This window comes from Pseudophryne corroboree, chromosome 5, assembly GCF_028390025.1.
Source record: "Pseudophryne corroboree isolate aPseCor3 chromosome 5, aPseCor3.hap2, whole genome shotgun sequence".
NCBI lineage: Eukaryota > Metazoa > Chordata > Amphibia > Anura > Myobatrachidae > Pseudophryne > Pseudophryne corroboree.
In genome coordinates, this window is record NC_086448.1 from 120,553,764 (window position 1) to 120,574,518 (window position 20,755).

The 20,755-nt window shown below is 47.6% G+C and overlaps 1 protein-coding gene across 2 annotated transcripts in view; it reads left to right on the forward strand.

Moving 5' to 3' along the window:
• Window positions 1-20,755, forward strand: part of LOC134927337 (polyglutamine-repeat protein pqn-41-like) — a 106,391-nt gene that overhangs the window by 76,571 nt on the left and 9,065 nt on the right. The window contains exon 1 of one of the 2 annotated variants that reach the window (XM_063921637.1): window positions 12,016-12,465. The exons of the other annotated variant lie outside the window; for it this stretch is intronic. Within the exon in view, the coding sequence (XP_063777707.1) occupies window positions 12,441-12,465 (25 nt within the window). The 5' untranslated portion in view covers window positions 12,016-12,440. Of the gene's footprint in view, window positions 1-12,015; window positions 12,466-20,755 lie in introns of those variants that run through there. 2 annotated transcript variants of the gene reach the window in all.

Genomic DNA, 20,755 nt, shown 5'->3' on the forward strand with positions numbered 1-20,755 from the left:
TTATGTTTCTCTTTTTTATATTTCAGAAGATTGTTCTTATATTCCTCCAGTTGGCTTTGTAATTTAGATAGCCAGTCTGTGGTTTTATCAGAAGTCATCGTCGCGAGGTGTTCCTTTTCAAACTCGCTGATCTTTTGTGATGTTAACTTCAGCTCCCTTGTGGACTCCTCGATGACTAATAAAATGAGGTCCATGGAGCATTTGTTGAGTATTGAGATCCAGCGCTTACAAAAGGCGGAGTTGTACCTGCCTATCGTGGGTGTATTGAGTACCCTAAACCCACGGGGTATCTGCTTTGCCCGATGATAGTCAGACAAGGTACGGCTATGATATAAAAAGTCCAACTCCCGCTTTTTTAGTTTGAACAATTCACGGTATACGTCATCGCTGGAATCAACATATTCACCACATAATGCTGCGTCTTTGTGTAGAATTTTCTCAGCATCCACATCAGAGAAACTAAGCGTTTCGTAGATGTCACATTCAAGTAAAAATTACGTGAAATCACCTTCACCCTCAGAGGTAGCCATCCTCTATTATATATATGGTGTGAATGTCACTAAAGTGTCCAGTGCGTGCAACCAAAGTGCAGTGCTTTAAAAACAATTAAAACAGAGGGAGGTGGTCCAATGGGAGGGTGCCTTGGGCTGATACCACGATTATCTTACCCACCGCAGCGGAGCGTGTACCCATATAAATCCAGAATTTGCCTCGGCACTCCTCCTTGTAGCTTGCTGAGGTGCACTTCCTTGTGGACATGCTAGTCCACCCACATACCATGAGAAGAAACAGGTGGCACTCACAGTCTTGTAAACGGTGTAAAGCAAACTCCACGCTGTGGAGTATTTATTGAAAAAAACAGGTGACGTTTCGGGGACACATCCCCTTCCTCAGACAACAACACAGTGCATATACAGTGATTAAATAGTATCATGAATCCCACTTACCCCCACAATCATGACTCTCAGCTGCATGGACCACGGAGTGCCCCGGCGTCTCATGTCCCGCACTTCCGGTTTCGGCAGCACAGCCCGGCCGGAAGTGACGCAATCAAGTCAGCCGGTTCCCATGGTAACGCACTGGGAGCCCTGCAAACAATAACATTACATACATGTGACAATCTCATAACATAAACATGCTCACAAATGCAAAACACGCTCAGCTGAGCTAGAGTGAGCCTAAGAAACTAATTTCAGTGCAAAGTTGCAAAATAACATCTAAAAACGTTTTAAAATATCCTATGTGTTCTGCCACCCTGGGACCAGCTATATGTAAACCTACTAATATTTCAAAAACTCTTGTTTTATATCTCAGTATTGTTATTATATCGATGTTTTTTAAAAAAAACATCGATAGATCATTTTACTTATTTTAAAAAAAAATTAAAAAAAATCTTTTAAAAAAATTTTTTTAAATATTTTTTTAAATCTTTCTAAATCTGAGAGGTAGGCTAACCCGAGGGTCGGTCAGTGATGTGCCTGCTATCCTTGGCCCAGTAGTGACAACTGCAGAAACTCTTTAAGTAGATAATTTATGAGGCAGGGGGCTGGTTCAAAAAAGTTCAAACAGGAATTCGAAAAAGGAATTCAAATTAAGAATTCAGAAAAAGGAGTTTTCTCTGAATTCTTAATTTGAATTCCTTTTTCGAATTCCTGTTTGAACTTTTTTGAACCAGCCCCCTGCCTCATAAATTATCTACTTAAAGAGTTTCTGCAGTTGTCACTACTGGGCCAAGGATAGCAGGCACACCACTGACCGACCCTCGGGTTAGCCTACCTCTCAGATTTAGAAAGATTGAAAAAAATATTTAAAAAATTTTTTTTTAAAGATTTTTTTAACATTTTTTTAAAATAAGTAAAATGATCTATCGATGTTTTTTTTAAAAAAACATCGATATAATAACAATACTGAGATATAAAACAAGATTTTTTTAAATATTAGTAGGTTTACATATAGCTGGTCCCAGGGTGGCAGAACACATAGGATATTTTAAAACGTTTTTAGATGTTATTTTGCAACTTTGCACTGAAATTAGTTTCTTAGGCTCACTCTAGCTCAGCTGAGCGTGTTTTGCATTTGTGAGCATGTTTATGTTATGAGATTGTCACATGTATGTAATGTTATTGTTTGCAGGGCTCCCAGCGCGTTACCATGGGAACCGGCTGACTTGATTGCGTCACTTCCGGCCGGGCTGTGCTGCCGAAACCGGAAGTGCGGGACATGAGACGCCGGGGCACTCCGTGGTCCACGCAGCTGAGAGTCATGATTGTGGGGGTAAGTGGGATTCATGATACTATTTAATCACTGTATATGCACTGTGTTGTTGTCTGAGGAAGGGGATGTGTCCCCGAAACGTCACCTGTTTTTTTCAATAAATACTCCACAGCGTGGAGTTTGCTTTACACCGTTTACAAGACTGTGAGTGCCACCTGTTTCTTCTCATGGTATATATATATATATATATATATATATATATATATTTTACACATATGCATACACACACAGACACACACATATATATATATAAAATGGGAGGAGAAATAAACAGGGAGGGGAGGAGTCAGGTCTAATTTTGAATCCGCCCCCCCGCCTATAATAAATGTCTAGATGCGCCCCTGGGAGAAAGCCAAACAATCTGGAAGCTGCTGGATTGCCCCAAGCCTCCGTTCCTGCCGGGCACCCTATATAGTGCTGTGGTCTGCACCCAAGCCAGGTTGGATTCCCGTAAAAATAGACCTGGGGTTTTGGAGAAGGACCCTTTTACCCGCCTGCAATCCCGGGATTTTGCGCGCTCCAGTGCAAAATCCAGGGATATTTCAGGTGGTGTAAAAGGGGTATAAGCTTCAGCTCAATCCCAGAGTTAGGTAGGGCAGGGTGGGTCCTAGAATGTCTGCTCTGGAAAATGTACAACTGTTTGCTTGCCCATCTGTCCTGTAACTCAAGTACTCACTAAACCTGTACCTACCTAAACACCGACTATATATAAATTAGAGATGTGTGGGTTCGGTTCTCTGAGAACCGAACCCTACCGGACTTCACCGTCCGATCCCAGATCCTAGTCAGGCTCGGGTTTTCCCGCCTGACTCGGAAACCAGATCGAGGCAAAACGTCATCATCCCACTGTCAGATTCTCGCGGGTTTTGGATTCCATATAAGGAGCCGTGCGTCGCCGCCATTTTCACTCCGGCATTGGAGAGTGTACAGAGAGGACGTGTCTCTGTTCTCTCAGTGTCCGTGTCTTGTGCAGTATTTGTCCAACCACACTGGTTGTGTCCTCTTGCTGCCATATGTCCATTGTGTCAAGACTGAGGTTTTGTGAACCCGGTGTTAGTGAAGTCTGTGCGGGCGACTGGAGAATTATATGAATACTACCACTGACCTGGTTTGGGAGTGTTGTGGACTCGGGGCTTCTTCCGGTGACTGGGAAGAGGAACCACAGCAGAGATGGCCGAATCTAGGTTCTCCCCATGCAGGATTAGGTCGGCAGACAGGGAGCACGTGTGAACGCTGAAGGTCTCCTGAAAGACAGAACTGGAAAGGCGCTGATGAAACAGTGAAGAATACCAGCTACAATTGTGCTAAAGTGCACTGGATGCTTGGAGACACTGAGGTGCTAGGAGGCACGGAAGTGCTTGGAGACACTGGGGTGCGTAGAGACACTGGGGTGCGTAGAGACACTGGGGTGCGTAGAGACACTGGGGTGCGTAGAGACACTGGGATGCTTGGAGGCACTGAGATGCCGGAAGCACGGAGATGCTGAAGCACGGAGACGCTGGAGGCACGAGGTGCTGAGGCACGGGGGTGCTGAGGCACAAGGTGCTGGAAGCACGGAGGCGCTGAGGCACGGAGGTACTGGAGGCACGAGGTGCTGAGACATGGAGATGCTGGAGGCACGAGGTGCTGAGGCACGGAGGTGCTGGGAGGCACGGAGGTACTGAGGCACGGAGGTGCTGGGAGGCACGGAGGTACTGAGGCACGGAGGTGCTGAGGCACTGAGGTGCTGGGAGGCACTGAGGCACGGAGGTGCTGAGGCACGGAGATACTGAGGCACGGAGGTGCTGAGGCACGGAGGTGATGAGGCACGGAGATGCTGCAGGGATACGGGAGCTCTGGAGATCACAACTACAACAGCAGTAAAGATGAACCACGGCAGCTGTAGTTTTCAGTTGAGACTATGGAATATAATACTGTGCCTTTAAGATGAACCACTGCAGCTGTGCCTTTACTTTGAGACTCGAGGAAATAGTGATCATCAGTGGCAACACAAAAGTAAACCAAACAGGGTAACAAGGAACAGAGTTTTCACCGGAACTAGAGTATAAAGGTTACCTTTAGGGAGCTCAGCTTGAAGACTCACACATAGCTGTGAGTGTGACACAAGGAACTGGCCCAGTTTCTAACTCAGCCTCCAAACTTATACTTCCTGGTTCTTGGTGATTGGTGAGCAGGATTAGGTGATGCAGAGAGTCTCAGGCTGGCAGAGGATTGGACAACTCTGGATCAGGTGAACAGTCACTGTCATGTGACTACTCCAGACTAGGCTGTGATGTAGAATGAGGCCTAGCAGGCCGAGAGAACACTGAAGCCTGAACTTCATATTACTGAATTCAGCCTCACACAGGAGATCACCACAGGTGGAGCTCATTAACTATTACCTTTCAGGCAGAGAACTCAGGAAAACTCATAGTGCTGACAAGCTGTTTAACTCAGTGAGTAAAAAGACACAGGATCCGGGACAGATGGCAGGGGTAAGTCACCAAATATGAAACCTACAGTCAGGATTGTGACAGTATCCCCCTCTTCAAGGGTGGACTCCGGACACCCATCTTGAATCTTAGAGGAACTTGAGAAATTCATACGGAAGAATTTAGGACCTTCGTTGATGCCTCTTCTTCTTACGGGAACATTTGGTTTTGACCAGGGAGAGTGGAATCTCCTGTAAAGAAAAAACTTCCTTAGAAGACATGGGACCTCCCCTGAAAGAAGTAGCATCATGAACTGGATCAAATTCAGAGTCTGAGTCCAAGTCTATTGGAAGATACCAGTCTTCTTTGAGAGTAACTACATCCGTTTTGTAAGCTGCATTAACAAGTTCAGAACAACACAAGGAACTTGGAGTGGAATCAATGGAAACATAACCAACACTTAAATCAACAGGCTGTTGTCTTTGTACTGTTTTCCAATTCTTGGCATTCCTGAAATTCCTAATGTATTGGTTCATCAAGGCATTATCTTGCTCAGAAAGTGATGGGTCAGAAAACGGAGCATCGGCTGAATGTTCTGAAGACTGAGTGGAGGATGAAATTGGACTCAAGGAAACAGATGCCACTGAAACATTAGACTGAGGTACACATTCAGACATTAGATCAATAGCCTTGGTATTTTTCTTGACTTTAGATGATAGAGCAGAATTATCCAGACATCGAGGAGAAGAGGTATTAGAATTCCCCGTGGAAGCTGTGGACTCAGTGCTAGAAGACAAGGAAACAGAATCAGAGACAGACTGAAGTCTAATTTTAGAACTAGATGGTGGAAGTCCTTTACTGTGACCAACTGTCAAAAGTTCTTTACTCGAGCCAATGCTTGGAATCGGTTTGAGTCCAGATGAGCTTGAACAGACTGAAACTGGAGAAATCTTTGGCTGGACGAGTAGGACTGGATTGGATCTGAGGATACTTGAATTGGCTGGAACCAAAGGAGACTGACCAGGCTGGTCCTGGAGTATAACTGGACCGGCTGGAATCGGGACGGACTGACCAGGCGGAGCCTGGAGTATAGCTGGACCGGCTGGAACCGGGACGGACTGACCAGGCTGGGCCTGGAGTATTGCTGGACCGGCTGGAATCGGGACGGACTTACCAGGCGGAGCCTGGAGTATTGCTGGAACTGGGACGGACTGACCAGGCTGGGCCTGGAGTATTGCTGGACCGGCTGGAGCCCCCTCTTCACGGGGCTGGGCTGAGGCAAGAGCCCCCACTTCACGGGGCTGGGCTGAGGCAAGAGCCCCCACTTCACGGGGCTGGGCTGAGGCAAGAGCCCCCACTTCACGGGGCTGGGCAGCACTCTGTAGACTCCCTGGCTGGGCAGCACTCTGTAGACTCCCTGGCTGGGCAGCACTCTGTAGACTCCCTGGCTGGGCAGCACTCTGTAGACTCCCTGGCTGGGCAGCACTCTGTAGACTCCCTGGCTGGGCAGCACTCTGTAGACTCCCTGGCTGGGCAGCACTCTGTAGACTCCCTGGCTGGGCAGCACTCTGTAGACTCCCTGGCTGGGCAGCACTCTGTAGACTCCCTGGCTGGGCAGCACTCTGTAGTCTCCCTGGCTGGGCAGCACTCTGTAGTCTCTCTGGCTGGGCAGCACTCTGTAGTCTCTCTGGCTGGGCAGCACTCTGTAGTCTCTCTGGCTGGGCAGCCCTCTGTAGTCTCTCTGGCTGGGCAGCCCTCTGTAGTCTCTCTGGCTGGGCAGCCCTCTGTAGTCTCTCTGGCTGGGCAGCACTCTGTAGTCTCTCTGGCTGGGCAGCACTCTGTAGTCTCTCTGGCTGGGCAGCACTCTGTAGTCTCTCTGGCTGGGCAGCACTCTGTAGTCTCTCTGGCTGGGCAGCACTCTGTAGTCTCTCTGGCTGGGCAGCCCTCTGTAGTCTCTCTGGCTGGGCAGCCCTCTGTAGTCTCTCTGGCTGGGCAGCCCTCTGTAGTCTCTCTGGCTGGGCAGCCCTCTGTAGTCTCTCTGGCTGGGCAGCACTCTGTAGTCTCTCTGGCTGGGCAGCGCTCTGAAGACTCTCTGGGGCTGGACCCTCTGAACCCCTCTCTGGGGCTAAAGACACGGACGCCCCTCTTTGGGCTGAAGACACGGACGCCCCTCCTTAGGCTGAAGACACGGACGCCCCTCCTTGGGCTGAAGACACGGACGCCCCTCCTTGGGCTGAAGACACGGATGCCCCTCCTTGGGCTGAAGACACGGAAGCCCCTCCTTGGGCTGAAGACACGGAAGCCCCTCCTTGGGCTGAAGACACGGATGCCCCTGCTTGGGCTGAAGACACGGATGCCCCTCCTTGGGCTGAAGACACAGATGCCCCTCCTTGGGCTGAAGACACGGACTCCTCTGTGACTCTAAATGGCTTGAATATTCTTCTCTGGACACCCAACTTGGGATAAGGTCTTTTAATCACCGGACCCCAGTCATAAATTTGAGTCTCTTTCAGAGTAGCCATCTTGATACCCCTGTCAGCAGTAGCAGGATCGGCTACTGTGGATGACTTGTAGACATGAGTACTGTGAAACTGAGATTTGTCACCATTCCCTGGCTTACGAAGAATGCAATCTTTAACAAAATGACCGGAATTTCCACAGTAAAGACAGAGGTGTAGCTCCCTACGCCGCTGGCGTTCAGCTTCAGAGAGTTTGGGCCGTGGATAGCTCTGATGAACAACTTTTCCTTGCACAGAGGAAGAGACTCTATTAACTGGATGGGACAAAACAGGATCAACAACGTTGGTAGTATTCCTGAAGAGATCAGGCATCACAGAAGAATACTAGACAAAAGTTCTTGTAACTGTAATAACATCTGGAAGAAAATCTGCAGTTGGTCAGGAGTCTTAGTGCAGAAGGTCAGAAAATCTCTGGTGAAAGAATTCCGCTGCAGACACTGTGCTAATTGATGCTGAGTCGACTCCAAACCCTCCAAGCGTCCTGCAATATTGCTTAGGAGGTCCTGCGTCAGACAAACACTTTCGGCCGGGTCCATGTGGCCAGTTCCTACTGTCAAGACTGAGTTTTTGTGAACCCGGTGTTAGTGAAGTCTGTGCGGGCGACTGGAGAATTATATGAATACTACCACTGACCTGGTTTGGGAGTGTTGTGGACTCGGGGCTTCTTCCGGTGACTGGGAAGAGGAACCGCAGCAGAGATGGCCGAATCTAGGTTCTCCCCATGCAGGATTAGGTCGGCAGACAGGGAGCACGTGTGAACGCTGAAGGTCTCCTGAAAGACAGAACTGGAAAGGCGCTGATGAAACAGTGAAGAATACCAGGTACAACTGCGCTAAAGTGCACTGGATGCTTGGAGACACTGAGGTGCTAGGAGGCACGGAAGTGCTTGGAGACACTGGGGTGCGTAGAGACACTGGGGTGCGTAGAGACACTGGGGTGCATAGAGACACTGAGATGCTTGGAGGCACTGAGATGCTGGAGGCACGGGGGTGCTGAGGCACGAGGTGCTGGAAGCACGGAGGCGCTGAGGCACGGAGGTACTGGAGGCACGAGGTGCTGAGACACGGAGATGCTGGAGGCACGAGGTGCTGAGGCACAGAGGTGCTGGGAGGCACGGAGGTACTGAGGTACGGAGGTGCTGAGGCACGGAGGTGCTGGGAGGCATGGAGGTACTGAGGCACGGAGGTGCTGGGAGGCAAGGAGGTGCTGAGGCACTGAGGTGCTGGGAGGCACGGAGGTACTGAGGCACGGATGTGCTGAGGCACGGAGATACTGAGGCACAGAGATACTGAGGCACGGAGATACTGAGGCACGGAGATACTGAGGCACGGAGGTGCTGAGGCACGGAGATGCTGCAGGGATACGGGAGCTCTGGAGATCACAACTACAACAGCAGTAAAGATGAACCACGGCAGCTGTGGTTTTCAGTTGAGACTATGGAATATAATACTGTGCCTTTAAGATGAACCACTGCAGCTGTGCCTTTACTTTGAGACTCGAGGAAATAGTGATCATCAGTGGCAACACAAAAGTAAACCAAACAGGGTAACAAGGAACAGAGTTTTCACCGGAACTAGAGTATAAAGGTTACCTTTAGGGAGCTCAGCTTGAAGACTCACACATAGCTGTGAGTGTGACACAAGGAACTGGCCCAGTTTCTAACTCAGCCTCCAAACTTATACTTCCTGGTTCTTGGTGATTGGTGAGCAGGATTAGGTGATGCAGAGAGTCTCAGGCTGGCAGAGGATTGGACAACTCTGGATCAGGTGAACAGTCACTGTCATGTGACTACTCCAGACTAGGCTGTGATGTAGAATGAGGCCTAGCAGGCCGAGAGAACACTGAAGCCTGAACTTCATATTACTGAATTCAGCCTCACACAGGAGATCACCACAGGTGGAGCTCATTAACTATTACCTTTCAGGCAGAGAACTCAGGAAAACTCATAGTGCTGACAAGCTGTTTAACTCAGTGAGTAAAAAGACACAGGATCCGGGACAGATGGCAGGGGTAAGTCACCAAATATGAAACCTACAGTCAGGATTGTGACACATTGCTGCTTTGTTGTGCTGCACAAGTTCAGTGGTGGTTTATTGTGCTACATCAGTCCAGTGGTAGTGTCCTGTGCATCAGCCATCAGTCATTCCAGTGACCAGGCAGTCACAGTGGTTGTGTCCTCTTGCTGGCATATGTCCGTTGCTGCTGTATTGGTCTGCATCAGTTCAGTGGTGGTGTATTGTGCTGCATCAGACCAGTGGTAGTGTCCTGTGCATCAGCCATCAGTCATTCCAGTGACCAGGCAGTCACAGTGGTTGTGTCCTCTTGCTGGCATATGTCCGTTGCTGCTGTGTTGGTCTGCATCAGTTCAGTGGTGGTGTATTGTGCTGCATCAGACCAGTGGTAGTGTCCTGTGCATCAGCCATCAGTTATTCCAGTAACCAGGCAGTCACAGTGGACGTGTCCTCTTGCTGCCATATGTCCATTGCTGCTGTGTTGTCCTGCATCAGTTCAGTGGTGGTGTATTGTGCTGTATCAGTCCAGTGGTAGTGTCCTGTGCATCAGCCATCTATCATTCCTGTGACCAGGCAGTCACAGTGGTATACTCTGCAGCCATATGTCCACTGCTGCCGTATAATAATAATAATAATAATAATAATAACAACAGCAAGTCCCTTACAGTGTTACTCTGTTGTCCTGCATCAGACCAGTGGTAGTGTTCTGTGCATCAACCATCAGTCATTCCAATGACCAGGCAGTCACAGTGGTATACTCTGCTGCCATATGTCCACATCTGCTATAACAACAACAACAACAACAACAAGTCCCTTACAGTGTTGCTCTGTTGTCCTGCATCAGACCAGTGGTAGTGTTCTGTGCATCAACCATCAGTCATTCCAGTGACCAGGCAGTCACAGTGGTATACTCTGCTGCCATATGTCCACATCTGCTATAACAACAACAACAACAACAACAACAACAACAAGTCCCTTACAGTGTTGCTATGTTGTCCTGCATCAGACCAGTGGTAGTGTCCTGTGCATCAGCCATCAGTCATTCCAGTGACCAGGAGGTCACAGTGGTATACTCTGCTGCCATATGTCCAGTGCTGCTGTATAATAATAACAACAAGTTCCTTACAGTGTTGCTGTGTTGTCCTCCATCAAACCAGTGGTAGTGTCCTGTGCATCAGCCATCAGTTATTCCAGTGACCAGGCACAGTGGTATGCTCTGCTGCCATATGTTCTGTGCTGCTGTATAATAATAACAAGTCCCTCACAGTGTTGCTGTGTTGTCCTGCATCAGACCAGTGGTAGTGTCCTGTGCATCAGCCATCAGTCATTCCAGTGACCAGTCACAGTGGTATCCTCTGCTGCCATATGTCCACTGCTGCTGTATAGGGAGCTCTGTTGTGCTGCATCAGTTCAGTGGTGGTGTCCCTGTGCTGCCGTATATGTCCAGTGGTACTGCCGTATATGTCCAGTGATACTGCCGTATATGTCCAGTAATCCTGCCGTATAATTCCAGTGGTACTGGCGTATAATTCCAGTAATCCTATCGCTATTACAGTGCTCCTGCCGTATAAATCCATATAATTCCGTATAAATCAAGTACAGTGGTACTGCCATATAAGTTCAGTGGTGCTGTCCTGTGCTGTATATTATTTACTCCAAATAAAGGGGTTATTAATATTTCATCCAAAGAATTTTTACAGGGTTTGCCCTGTGTGGTGCATGGGCACGCTCTCCTGTGCTGCATATTATTATAATAGCTCTAAATAAAAGGGTTATTATTATCCAAATTAATTTTGCAGGCTTTGCCATGTGTCTGTGTGTGGTTTAGGGGTATGCTCTCCTGTGCCAGCTATATTGTGCGTGTATTACATCTGGGCAAATTCCAGCATGTCCCATGTTGTTTGTGCCGCACACTTGTGTCGCTTAGCTTAGTCATACAGCTACCTCATTGCACCTCTTTTTTTTCTTTGCATGATATGTTGTTTGGGGCTTAGTTTTTGATTAGTGCCACCCTGTCTGACACTGCAGTGCCACTCCTAGATGGGCCAATTGTTTGTGTCGCTTAGCTTAGTCATACAGCTGCCTCATTGCACCTATTTTTCATCTTTGCATGATGTGCTCTTTGGTGCTTTGTTTTTTTAAGTGCCATCTTGTCTACAACTGCGTTGCCACTCCTAGATGGGCCAGGTGTTTGTGCCGCACACTTGTGTCGCTTAGCTTAGTCATACAGCCACCTCGGGGGAACTTTTAGGCCTAAAAACAATATTGTGAGGTGTTCAGAATAGACTGGAAATGAGTGAAAGGGAATGTTATTGAGGTTAATAATACTGTAGAAGCAAAATCACCCTCAAATTCTGTGATTTTAGCTGTTTTTATGTTTTTTTCAAAAATCATCCAGATCCAAAACCAAAACACAAAGGGTGGTTTTGGCAAAACCAAGCCAAAACACGAAAGTGGAATTAGAACCAAAACACGAAAAGTGCCAGCCGCACATCTCTAATATAATTTACTTATTCTGTATCCTCGCTAAAATTATTTTCTGCTTCACAAATGAGCCTGCATATCAAATTTTGCTATTTAATATAATTTTATTGTTAAGTCCATTTGACTACACACATTATTTGTGCTTTGAGAGGTGAAGATTTTTATGTACTTTCATTTTATCTTTCTGGATTACTACATTCTTGCTTAAAAGATATTCTGTACATTGTGTAGGCTTACAAAAAAAAAAAAATCACTGCAGTATATGAGTCATCAATCAAGCAGAGAAAATTGCTTGGAGAAAGCTTCCCTACTGCGTCTATGTAAGAGCTGTATGTGCCCAATTATTCCCATCGAATAACAATGTTGCCTTCAGGGCTTTCTCTTCCTCCTTGCAAGTAGATTAGGCTGCAGACTTTTAAGCATTTGAGGACATTACCCATCAGCCCCCTGGATTATGTTATCAGCAGAAAACAGATGGAGCATATCGGAACAATGTCATTCCTCACCTGTTGCTCACATACAGTACAGTATTAAAGCCCATTGAAGTGAATTGCTTAGAAACGGGAAAGGATAAGTTTGGTATCAAGTTAAAAAGACATCACCTACTGTTATTATCAAACTCGGCACACTGTGCAACAGACTCTGAGTTTAACATTTGACTTGAAAAAAAAAAAAAAAAAAAAGGCTAAATCTTCTATAACAGGAACAAGTATTATGCTGGTCACCCTCCCCAGGAGAACATGGAAGAGGTCAGAATCTTTGAAGGTAAGTATAATATTGTTCTTCATGTTCATTTGTACCCCACCTCCAGTCTTCCACAGGTGTGTGTGCGTGTGTGTGTCTTCATTTAATGGCAGACAACAAAGCGTGAATGGTTGAAGTGAGCTATCGTGTTGTTGACCTTTTATTCCAGACCTTCCAAGCCTGATTCTACTATCTGTTACACTCGGGGGTAGCGCGGAGTCACAGCACCTGCAGCAAGTACAGTATATGCTTTGGAGCCACCCTTCATCACTCCATCTGCAGTGTCCCTTATTCAGGGCTGTCAGGGGAGGGGGGCTGGTACTAATTACCTGGGCCCAGCTTGTTGGAGCAGAGCCGGATTAAGGGGGGGTCTCTGGGGGTAAGTAACCCCAGGCCCCCCTGCCTGCAAGGGCCCCCCGCGCCACGAGCCGCCACAGATCGGATCTCTATTAAGGATCCGATCCACAGGGCTGCGCTCACCACTGACAGCGGCGAGCGCAGCCCTGTGGATCGGATGCTGTCAGCGGCGAGCGCAGACCTGTGGATCGGATCCTTAATAGAGATCCGATCTGTGGCGCGGTGCTCACAGACGCCGGCGCTGCAGGGCTTTGCTGGGCTGCTTGTGGAGCAGCGGCTCAGCAGCAGCTCAGTGCCGGCTGCTCAGAGATAATGACGGCGTCTCACGCCCTGCGGTGCTACCAGCGAGTGGTGGGCTGGGTGCCGGTACTCACCCTGGTAGTGTGCTGGTCCTACTACATCTGTGTACTGGCAGGGCCGGTTCTGGGGCTCTGTGCGCCCCGGGCGCCAATAGGGGGCGTGGCTTCATACAGGGTGCGTGGTCATTTACGCCCCCTGTACAGACTACTGTAGCGCTGAAATGTGCGGTGCGCGATGACGTCATCGCGCACCGCACAGCAAAGGTCCTCTCCACGAAGGGAAACTAGACGCGTACGCATCTAGTTTCCCTTCACAGCGGCCAGCGGCAGCAGCGGGCAGCGGGGGCACAGCGGCGGATCTTGCCCTGGTGCGGCGCCCTCCGGATGGCGCCCTGCGGGAGGCGGCATCCCGGGCAAAAGTCCTGCTTGCCCGTGGCAAGATCCGCTACTGTGTACTGGAGCTGTGTATCTGTAGGTACTGTGCTCCATACATATGTGTGTGGGCAATACAGGATGTTTGTGTTATGTGTGTGCAGAAGCCATGATGTGTGTAGGTTATATGTGTAACATGTATCTTTATCTATATATACAGTATAGATTTGTATTATTTATATATACATATATATATATATATATATATATATATAGGCTTCTCCTGATGAAGGTGAATAAATGTCACCAAAAGGCTGAGTTCATGACGCTGTGAGACCCTGACAAATGTATTCTTGAGTGTTGTTTATTAACCTGTCTGTATAAGTATATATGTGTATGTATGTGTATATATATATATATATATATATATATTTTATGTTAGGGCCCCCCTGCCTTAAATACCCCGAGCCCCCCAATGCCTTAATCCAGCTCTGTGTTGGAGGGGCCCCCACACCCCCTCTTACCTGTCTGCAGCAGCCTCTCTCGCCTCAGCACAAGCTGCTGTTTGTAGGGCTGCCGTGGGGCCTGGGATGCTGCTACTCTCACTGATCACACCCCCCACACATAGCAACCCCCCCCCCTCTGTTCTTTGTGGCACTGAAAATGCTTTCCATGATTAGCCATGTCCCCCCCCCCCCAAGTGTCCCCAGGCCCAAGTGCACATTATAGCACACCGTAATGCCCACAATTCGTGTTATGCCACACAGTAGTGCCAGGTGTGCATTAAGAGAATAGGTGGCTCTCTCTAGCCAGCAGCACATAGTGCTAGTAGACTCTAGTGCAGCGGTATAGACTACTACAAATCTCCGGGAAAATGATGCAGCTGTTTTGCAGATGCACAAAAACACTGGAAAAATTACTGCTGCACCATTTTCCCAGGGATGCACTGACACTGCAGCCGACATGGACTCCAGAGAGGTAAGTATTAAAGAAATTGGTGCAGCACATGCAGTGTGGGACCTCCTTAACTCAGGGACCCGTGTGCACTATACCCATTATAAATATGCTAGTGAATAGTGCCCAAAATTCACATTGTGGCACTGTAGTGCCTCTTATACACATTATGCCACAGTAATGGCCCTTATTGGCTTGTGGCATCAGAGCAGTTACACCTGACCTCACCAAACTCAACCATTTTGGCTCCTCTAAGTCATGGGTGCTGCAACCCGTGCACTCAGTAGTAACACCTGGCTCAGGCCTCCCCTCAAGTGCAGGGACACAGCCGCCATGTTCTCTCCTCCTGTATGACTAATGCCCAGTCCATGCACCCCAGGCCAGCTAATGTCAGGGCCAGGGTAGGAGGTGGGATGAGCTCAGGGGAGTCATAGAGGTGGAGCTCGTTGCTAGGTCCGCTTCTGTCAGGGTATGCAGAATTTTCACAGGATTCAGGTACTGTTATGCTTACTCTCCCCAAACTTAGGGGGTCATTCCAGGTTGATCACTCGCTAGCTATATTTTGCAGCGCTGCGAACAGATAGTCGCCGCCTACAGGGGAGTGTATTTTAGCCTTGCAAGTGTGCGATCGCATGTGCAGCCGAGCTGTACAAAAACATTTTGTGCAGTTTCTGAGTAGCTCTGAACTTACTCAGCCCTTGCGATCACTTCAGCCTGTCCGGGGCCGGAATTGACGTCAGACAACCGCCCTGCAAACGCTTCGACACACCTGCGTTTTTCCAAACACTCCCAGAAAACGGTCAGTTGACACCCACAAACGCCCTCTATCTGTCAATTTCCTTGCAATCGGCTGTGCAAATGGATTCTTCATAAAATCCATCGCTCAGCAACGATCCGCTTTGTACCCATACAACGCGCCTGCGCATTGCAGTGGATACGCAGTTCTGACCTGATCGCAGCACAGTGAAAAATCCTAGCGAGCGACCAGGTCGGAATGACTCCCCTTAGTCAGGAATCCAAAGAACAAAGGGTTGCTGGTAATTCAGAGTGTTTATTGTGAAGGATTACTAGAACACAGTATATTTGCAAACTGAGGCAATGCAGGTAAATAAATAGTCCAGGTATATGCAGGTATGGCAGAAAAGTTAAACTGAACACAAAGTATTTGCAGACTGAGATAATGAGGGTAACTGGATTGTCCAGAGAAATACAGAAATGACAAGACTTGAACACAAGATACTTGCAGATGCAGACTGAGGAAATGCTGATAAATATATTGTCCAGGTATATGCATACTGTATGTAGTAGAAACCAGAAACCAGAGTAAATGCAGATTATGGAAATGCAGGTATTTTAGGAACAGTTGCAGAAGACCTTATGGAGTGTAGACAAACAGGTCAGGAATCCAAGAACTAGTGTGGTTCGGCTTTGCAAGGTATTGGAAGACTGGTGTAACAGGGCCAGCTCCAGGATAAGCAACCTCCTTGCATCAGACCAGGAAATTTAATAACCAGCAAAGGGTATTGGCCTCAAGCAGACTTTAAAAGCCAGATGACAGGTGTCCAGACTTTGCTGATTAAGTGATCACTCACCAGAGTAGGACCTCTGGCAGAGAGCGGAACTGCAACCCAGAAATGTCTGGTGACCCCTGGTGGTGAGACAACAACTAAACAAAACAGACATAACATGTACGAAGCAGCATGGAGGAAGGAGGCACCCTTGGTGTAGAAAGGAGAGCAAGCAGTGCCGCTGCTGTATCTGTTCAGCTGAGTGGATGGAGCATGAGCTCCAGTTGTTCTGCCCTTGCTACGCCCAAGTTCACACTATGGGAGGTCATTCCGAGTTGCTTGCTAGCAGATTTCGGTCACTGCGCAGCGATCAGGCAAAAAATCGGCACTTCTGCGCATGCGTATGCGGCGCAATGCGCACGCGCATCATACTATTACAACGAACGATGTAGTTTCACACAAGGTCTAGCGAAGCTTTTCAGTCGCACTGCTGGCCGCAGAGTGATTGACAGGAAGAGGGCGTTACTGGGTGTCAACTGACCGTTTTCAGGGAGTGTTCGAAAAAAACCGCAGGCGTGCCAGGAAAAACGCAGACGTGTTTGGGCTAACGCAGGGCGTGTTCGTGACGTCAAAACAGGAACTGAATAGTCTGAAGTGATCGCAAGCGCTGAGTAGGTCTGAAGCTACTCTGAAACTGCACAAAAAATTTTTGTAGCCGCTCTGCGATCCTTTCGTTTGCACTTCTGCTAAGCTAAAATACACTCTCAGTGGGAGGCAGCATAGCGTTTGCATGGCTGCTAAAAACTGCTAGCGAGTGAACAACTCGGCATGACCCCCTATGTCATAACTACACTACATGTATCCTACTGTCTATATTTCAGGCTTCCCTGTGAAAATTGTTAAAACTATTTTTTCTATGTCACTTTAAGGGATCTAAAATGATTCCATAGGATAGCAACCTATTATTTTTTGCACACATTTTGCCAGGCATTTGTTACATGTGCGTATTCCCCCTGGTCATCATCATACTGTATGAGTAATGGCCATTACTGCCCAATTTTTCACAACTATCCATGTTTGCAAAAAGATGACAATGTTTTAATTTTTTACTGAGTGGCGTGCCAGCATCACTCGCTTCAGGCGATGGTTGTTTTCCAATATTTCCTGCTGCATAAACCAATAGGAGACACATGTAAAACATGGAGACCTCTTGTGCATATGTGCAAATAAATGTATCTATCAAACTCTGGGCCTAATTCAGACCTGATAGCTGTTGTGCGAAATCACACAGCGGGCGATTATCGAACAACTGCACATGCATACGTATTGTAATGGGCCGGCGCGAGTCCAAACTGCAAAAAAATCCTGTGGTTTCTTTTTTATCGCTAGGTGAACGCAGGCTGATTGACAGGAAGTGGACTTTGGGGGTAGTAGCTGGACATTTTCTGGGAGTGTCAGGAAAAACACACGCATTCCCAAGCATTTTCAGGGCAGGTGTGGGATGACAGCTCCGGCACGATCAGCCTGTTTCTTTCACACTGTAGGAGTAAGTCCTGGGCTACGCACAGACTGCACAGACTGGAATAAACATGCGAATGGATTTGCCGCTGGCCGGCATTTGCAAAACTTGGGTTCACACGACGTATGCAGACTATCGGCGGCTATCCGATTGCAAACCTGCAAATTTGCAGAGGTACAATCAGGTCTGAATTAGGCCCTCTATCCATACGAGTGAATCATTGATGGCTCACGCTTTCCTGTTTTCCTATGATGGTTCTGTGCCACTCATTAGGCATGTAAAGATTGTGGCAAAACAGGAACAATTTGATCCCGCACTTGCAATGGCCATCCCCATATTACTGTATTGTAGGGGAGGGATACCTGAAACAGGATCCAATACTTAAATGACTGACCTTTATTAGGTATAGAATCTACTTATCTTTTCTAGTAAAAATTTGTATTTCTCATTAGTTAATAGTTTATAGAATATGTTTATTTTCCCAATCCCCTGTTCTATTGCAAGTGAAAGACACACAGGTCTGATTGTCTCACCTCACCGTATACGATGCCTGTGTGCTATACCTCCATGTGGCGCAGGATGTGCTTCACATGGATCTAGCCATACTTATCATACTTCTACACATGTGTTAGCTGTTCCCTTGTTTGCTTAGTGTAGCTCACCTCCTACAGTGTAACCTTCGTAGTGCGCCCTCCAGGGACGTGCGGGAAGATAAATGGCTGAAGAAGTATTGGCTAGTACCAGAGCCAGATGTACACACAATATATGAACCCAAGGGTTCATGTGGTCATTATACACAGGTGCAGCAGTATATACATGTGGGCATTATACACAGGTGCAGCAGTACATACGTGTGGGCATTATACACAGGTGCAGCAGTATATACATGTGGGCATTATACACAGGTGCAGCAGTACATACATGTGGGCATTATACACAGGTGCAGCAGTATATACTGCTGTAAATTTGGTAAGTTTTGATCAGAGATGTGCAGAAAAGTGTTTACTCCAGAGTTTTACTATAAAACCGATTAGAATAATACAAAGAAGATATTTATAAAGTCAAACTCTGGCGTATACTCACCTGCTTCACCCCGACCGCACGCCACTGGCGCCCACCATGGCTGCCTAACCTTGTGCACTTGTCAGTGGGATGGAAAATGCATGGACCTGACGGGTATGTTGGGACCCTACCCCTAGCATTAGGATGCAGCAATCACCCACTTTGTGTCATCGCTTCTAGGCATAGCCTATTCCCCCCAGGGTAATCCTACATAGTGCACCCAACATGGCTGCCTCATCTGATACCTTTTGTGGATGGTACTGTATATATAACCCGTGGAAGTTATTACCCATAATGTCTGCAGCAGCCCTGCATTATGCTTACTGAGCACTCTGGGTCTTCTTTTTACTTCTGTGTTACTGAATTAATATTTGTACTATGTGCTTTTGTTTTTAATGCCTGCAAAGCGAGTTAAATCCTGTTGGAAAAAGAGTGCTATATAAAAAAAAAAAATATTATTATTTTTATTATTATACCGATTATTATACCGATGTTAACAGATGTTACCATTAAGTTTTTCAGGCACTGTCCCGCTGTCCCACATGTGATCCGCGGTGTCCCGCGGTGGCAGAGAAGTTGGGAGGCCCCCAAGCAGAGCAGCTGTAATATTTGCTGCATGCGTGCGCAGTGTCTATTCACAGGAGAGAAGGACAGCAGTCATGCCAGCAGCTCCCGAAGCGCTGGGCATGCTTCCACAGCGAATGATAATGGGAGGCGTGACTTGCGGAAATGGTATTCCCGTGAAGCCATGCCCCCTTAAACCGAGGCCACGCCTCCTTTTCAGGCATGCACAATAGTCCCGAATTGCACAAATTGATGGGAGGTATGAAGCTGTCCAGCATTTGGGGTTAATGCAAAAGTTGACAGTATTTACACTGCATGCAAAACAATAAATAATTGTATTTACACCCTTTGCATTGTAATATGGTTTGTTCCAGATCAGGGGCTGGCTGGCAATGGCAATGGAAAAATGGGTATGAACCAAGTGTACAAAAGTTCAAGAGATGCAGAATCATATGCATTTCAAGAACATCTGCACTTAAAGCTGAAGGGGCATGACTGGGCTATAATGGGCAATTTTGCATAGATAAAGTTCAGTGAGGGCGTGTTGTTAGAACTGCTGGCCACAGAGTAGGTTGCAAGTGAAAATACGTCTTTCCAGGTGCATCTTCTGTAACAAGTGTGAGCTGTTTGGCACTGATGATAATTAGTAACAAACCAAATGTACGGATAGGGGACGGGCGCACCACTAGATGCATAAAACTCTGCGTATGGGCAAATACAGTGGTGCTTGAAAGTTTATGAACCCTTCAGAGCCAATTACCTCTGCAGCAGGGTGCACTGCAGAGCTCCAGGGTGCACTGGAAGAGCAGCGGTCACATGTGGATCCTGCTGTGAACCACAAAGGTGCTTCTGTACATGCATGTGCCCCTTTACGGCTTGGAGCCCGGAGGCAGGCGTCTCCATTGCCTCTGGGAGTTCTGCCCCTGGTGTGCCTGCAGGTAGGGTGTGTGGCGTGGTTAGAAGAAGTCCCTGGAAGCTCAGCCCTTCTCCTCGTACAGCAGTCACTCCCACTGCTGTCTCTACTGCACTCTCACTCGGGCTGCCTGTCAGCAGAGCCATCGATAGACATTTTACCGTGCTGAGCGAGACAGAGCACCAGTATGTGAAGGGACCTGATGGCATAATAACGGCATGTGAAGAGGTCTGAGGAGAATTTAAGTGAGATGAAAAATGTAATAAAATGAAAAGGCCACATTAATGCTGATCCAAAATGGAGGAATACAATATGTCATATAGTCTAAATGACATCCATTGTGTGCAAAAGAAGATGGCGCTGAACAAACATGGAATGTACAAATGTAGCCATGCTGGTTCAACTTGTGATGTGGCAGCATTGTGTCAAACCAATCGCGAAAGTGTGCCAGCGAGAAGGTGCGTGCATGTGTGCGTAACTGCCTGCCCATATAGAATGCGGGGGCCTGTGCAGCTGCATCACGGGCTGAACCAGCGTGGTTGCATCTGTAGTGACCATATGAACAAATGGGTGCAAGCACATTACACATAACAATAAAACAAACTAAAAATGTGTGTGTGTGTGTGTGTGTGTGTGTGTATATATATATATATATATATATATTAGAGATGAGTGGGTTCGGTTCTCTGAGAAACATCTCGTCCCTAACCCGGATCGGGACTTTCCGCCAGGCTCATCATCCCGCTGTCGGATTCTCGCGGGT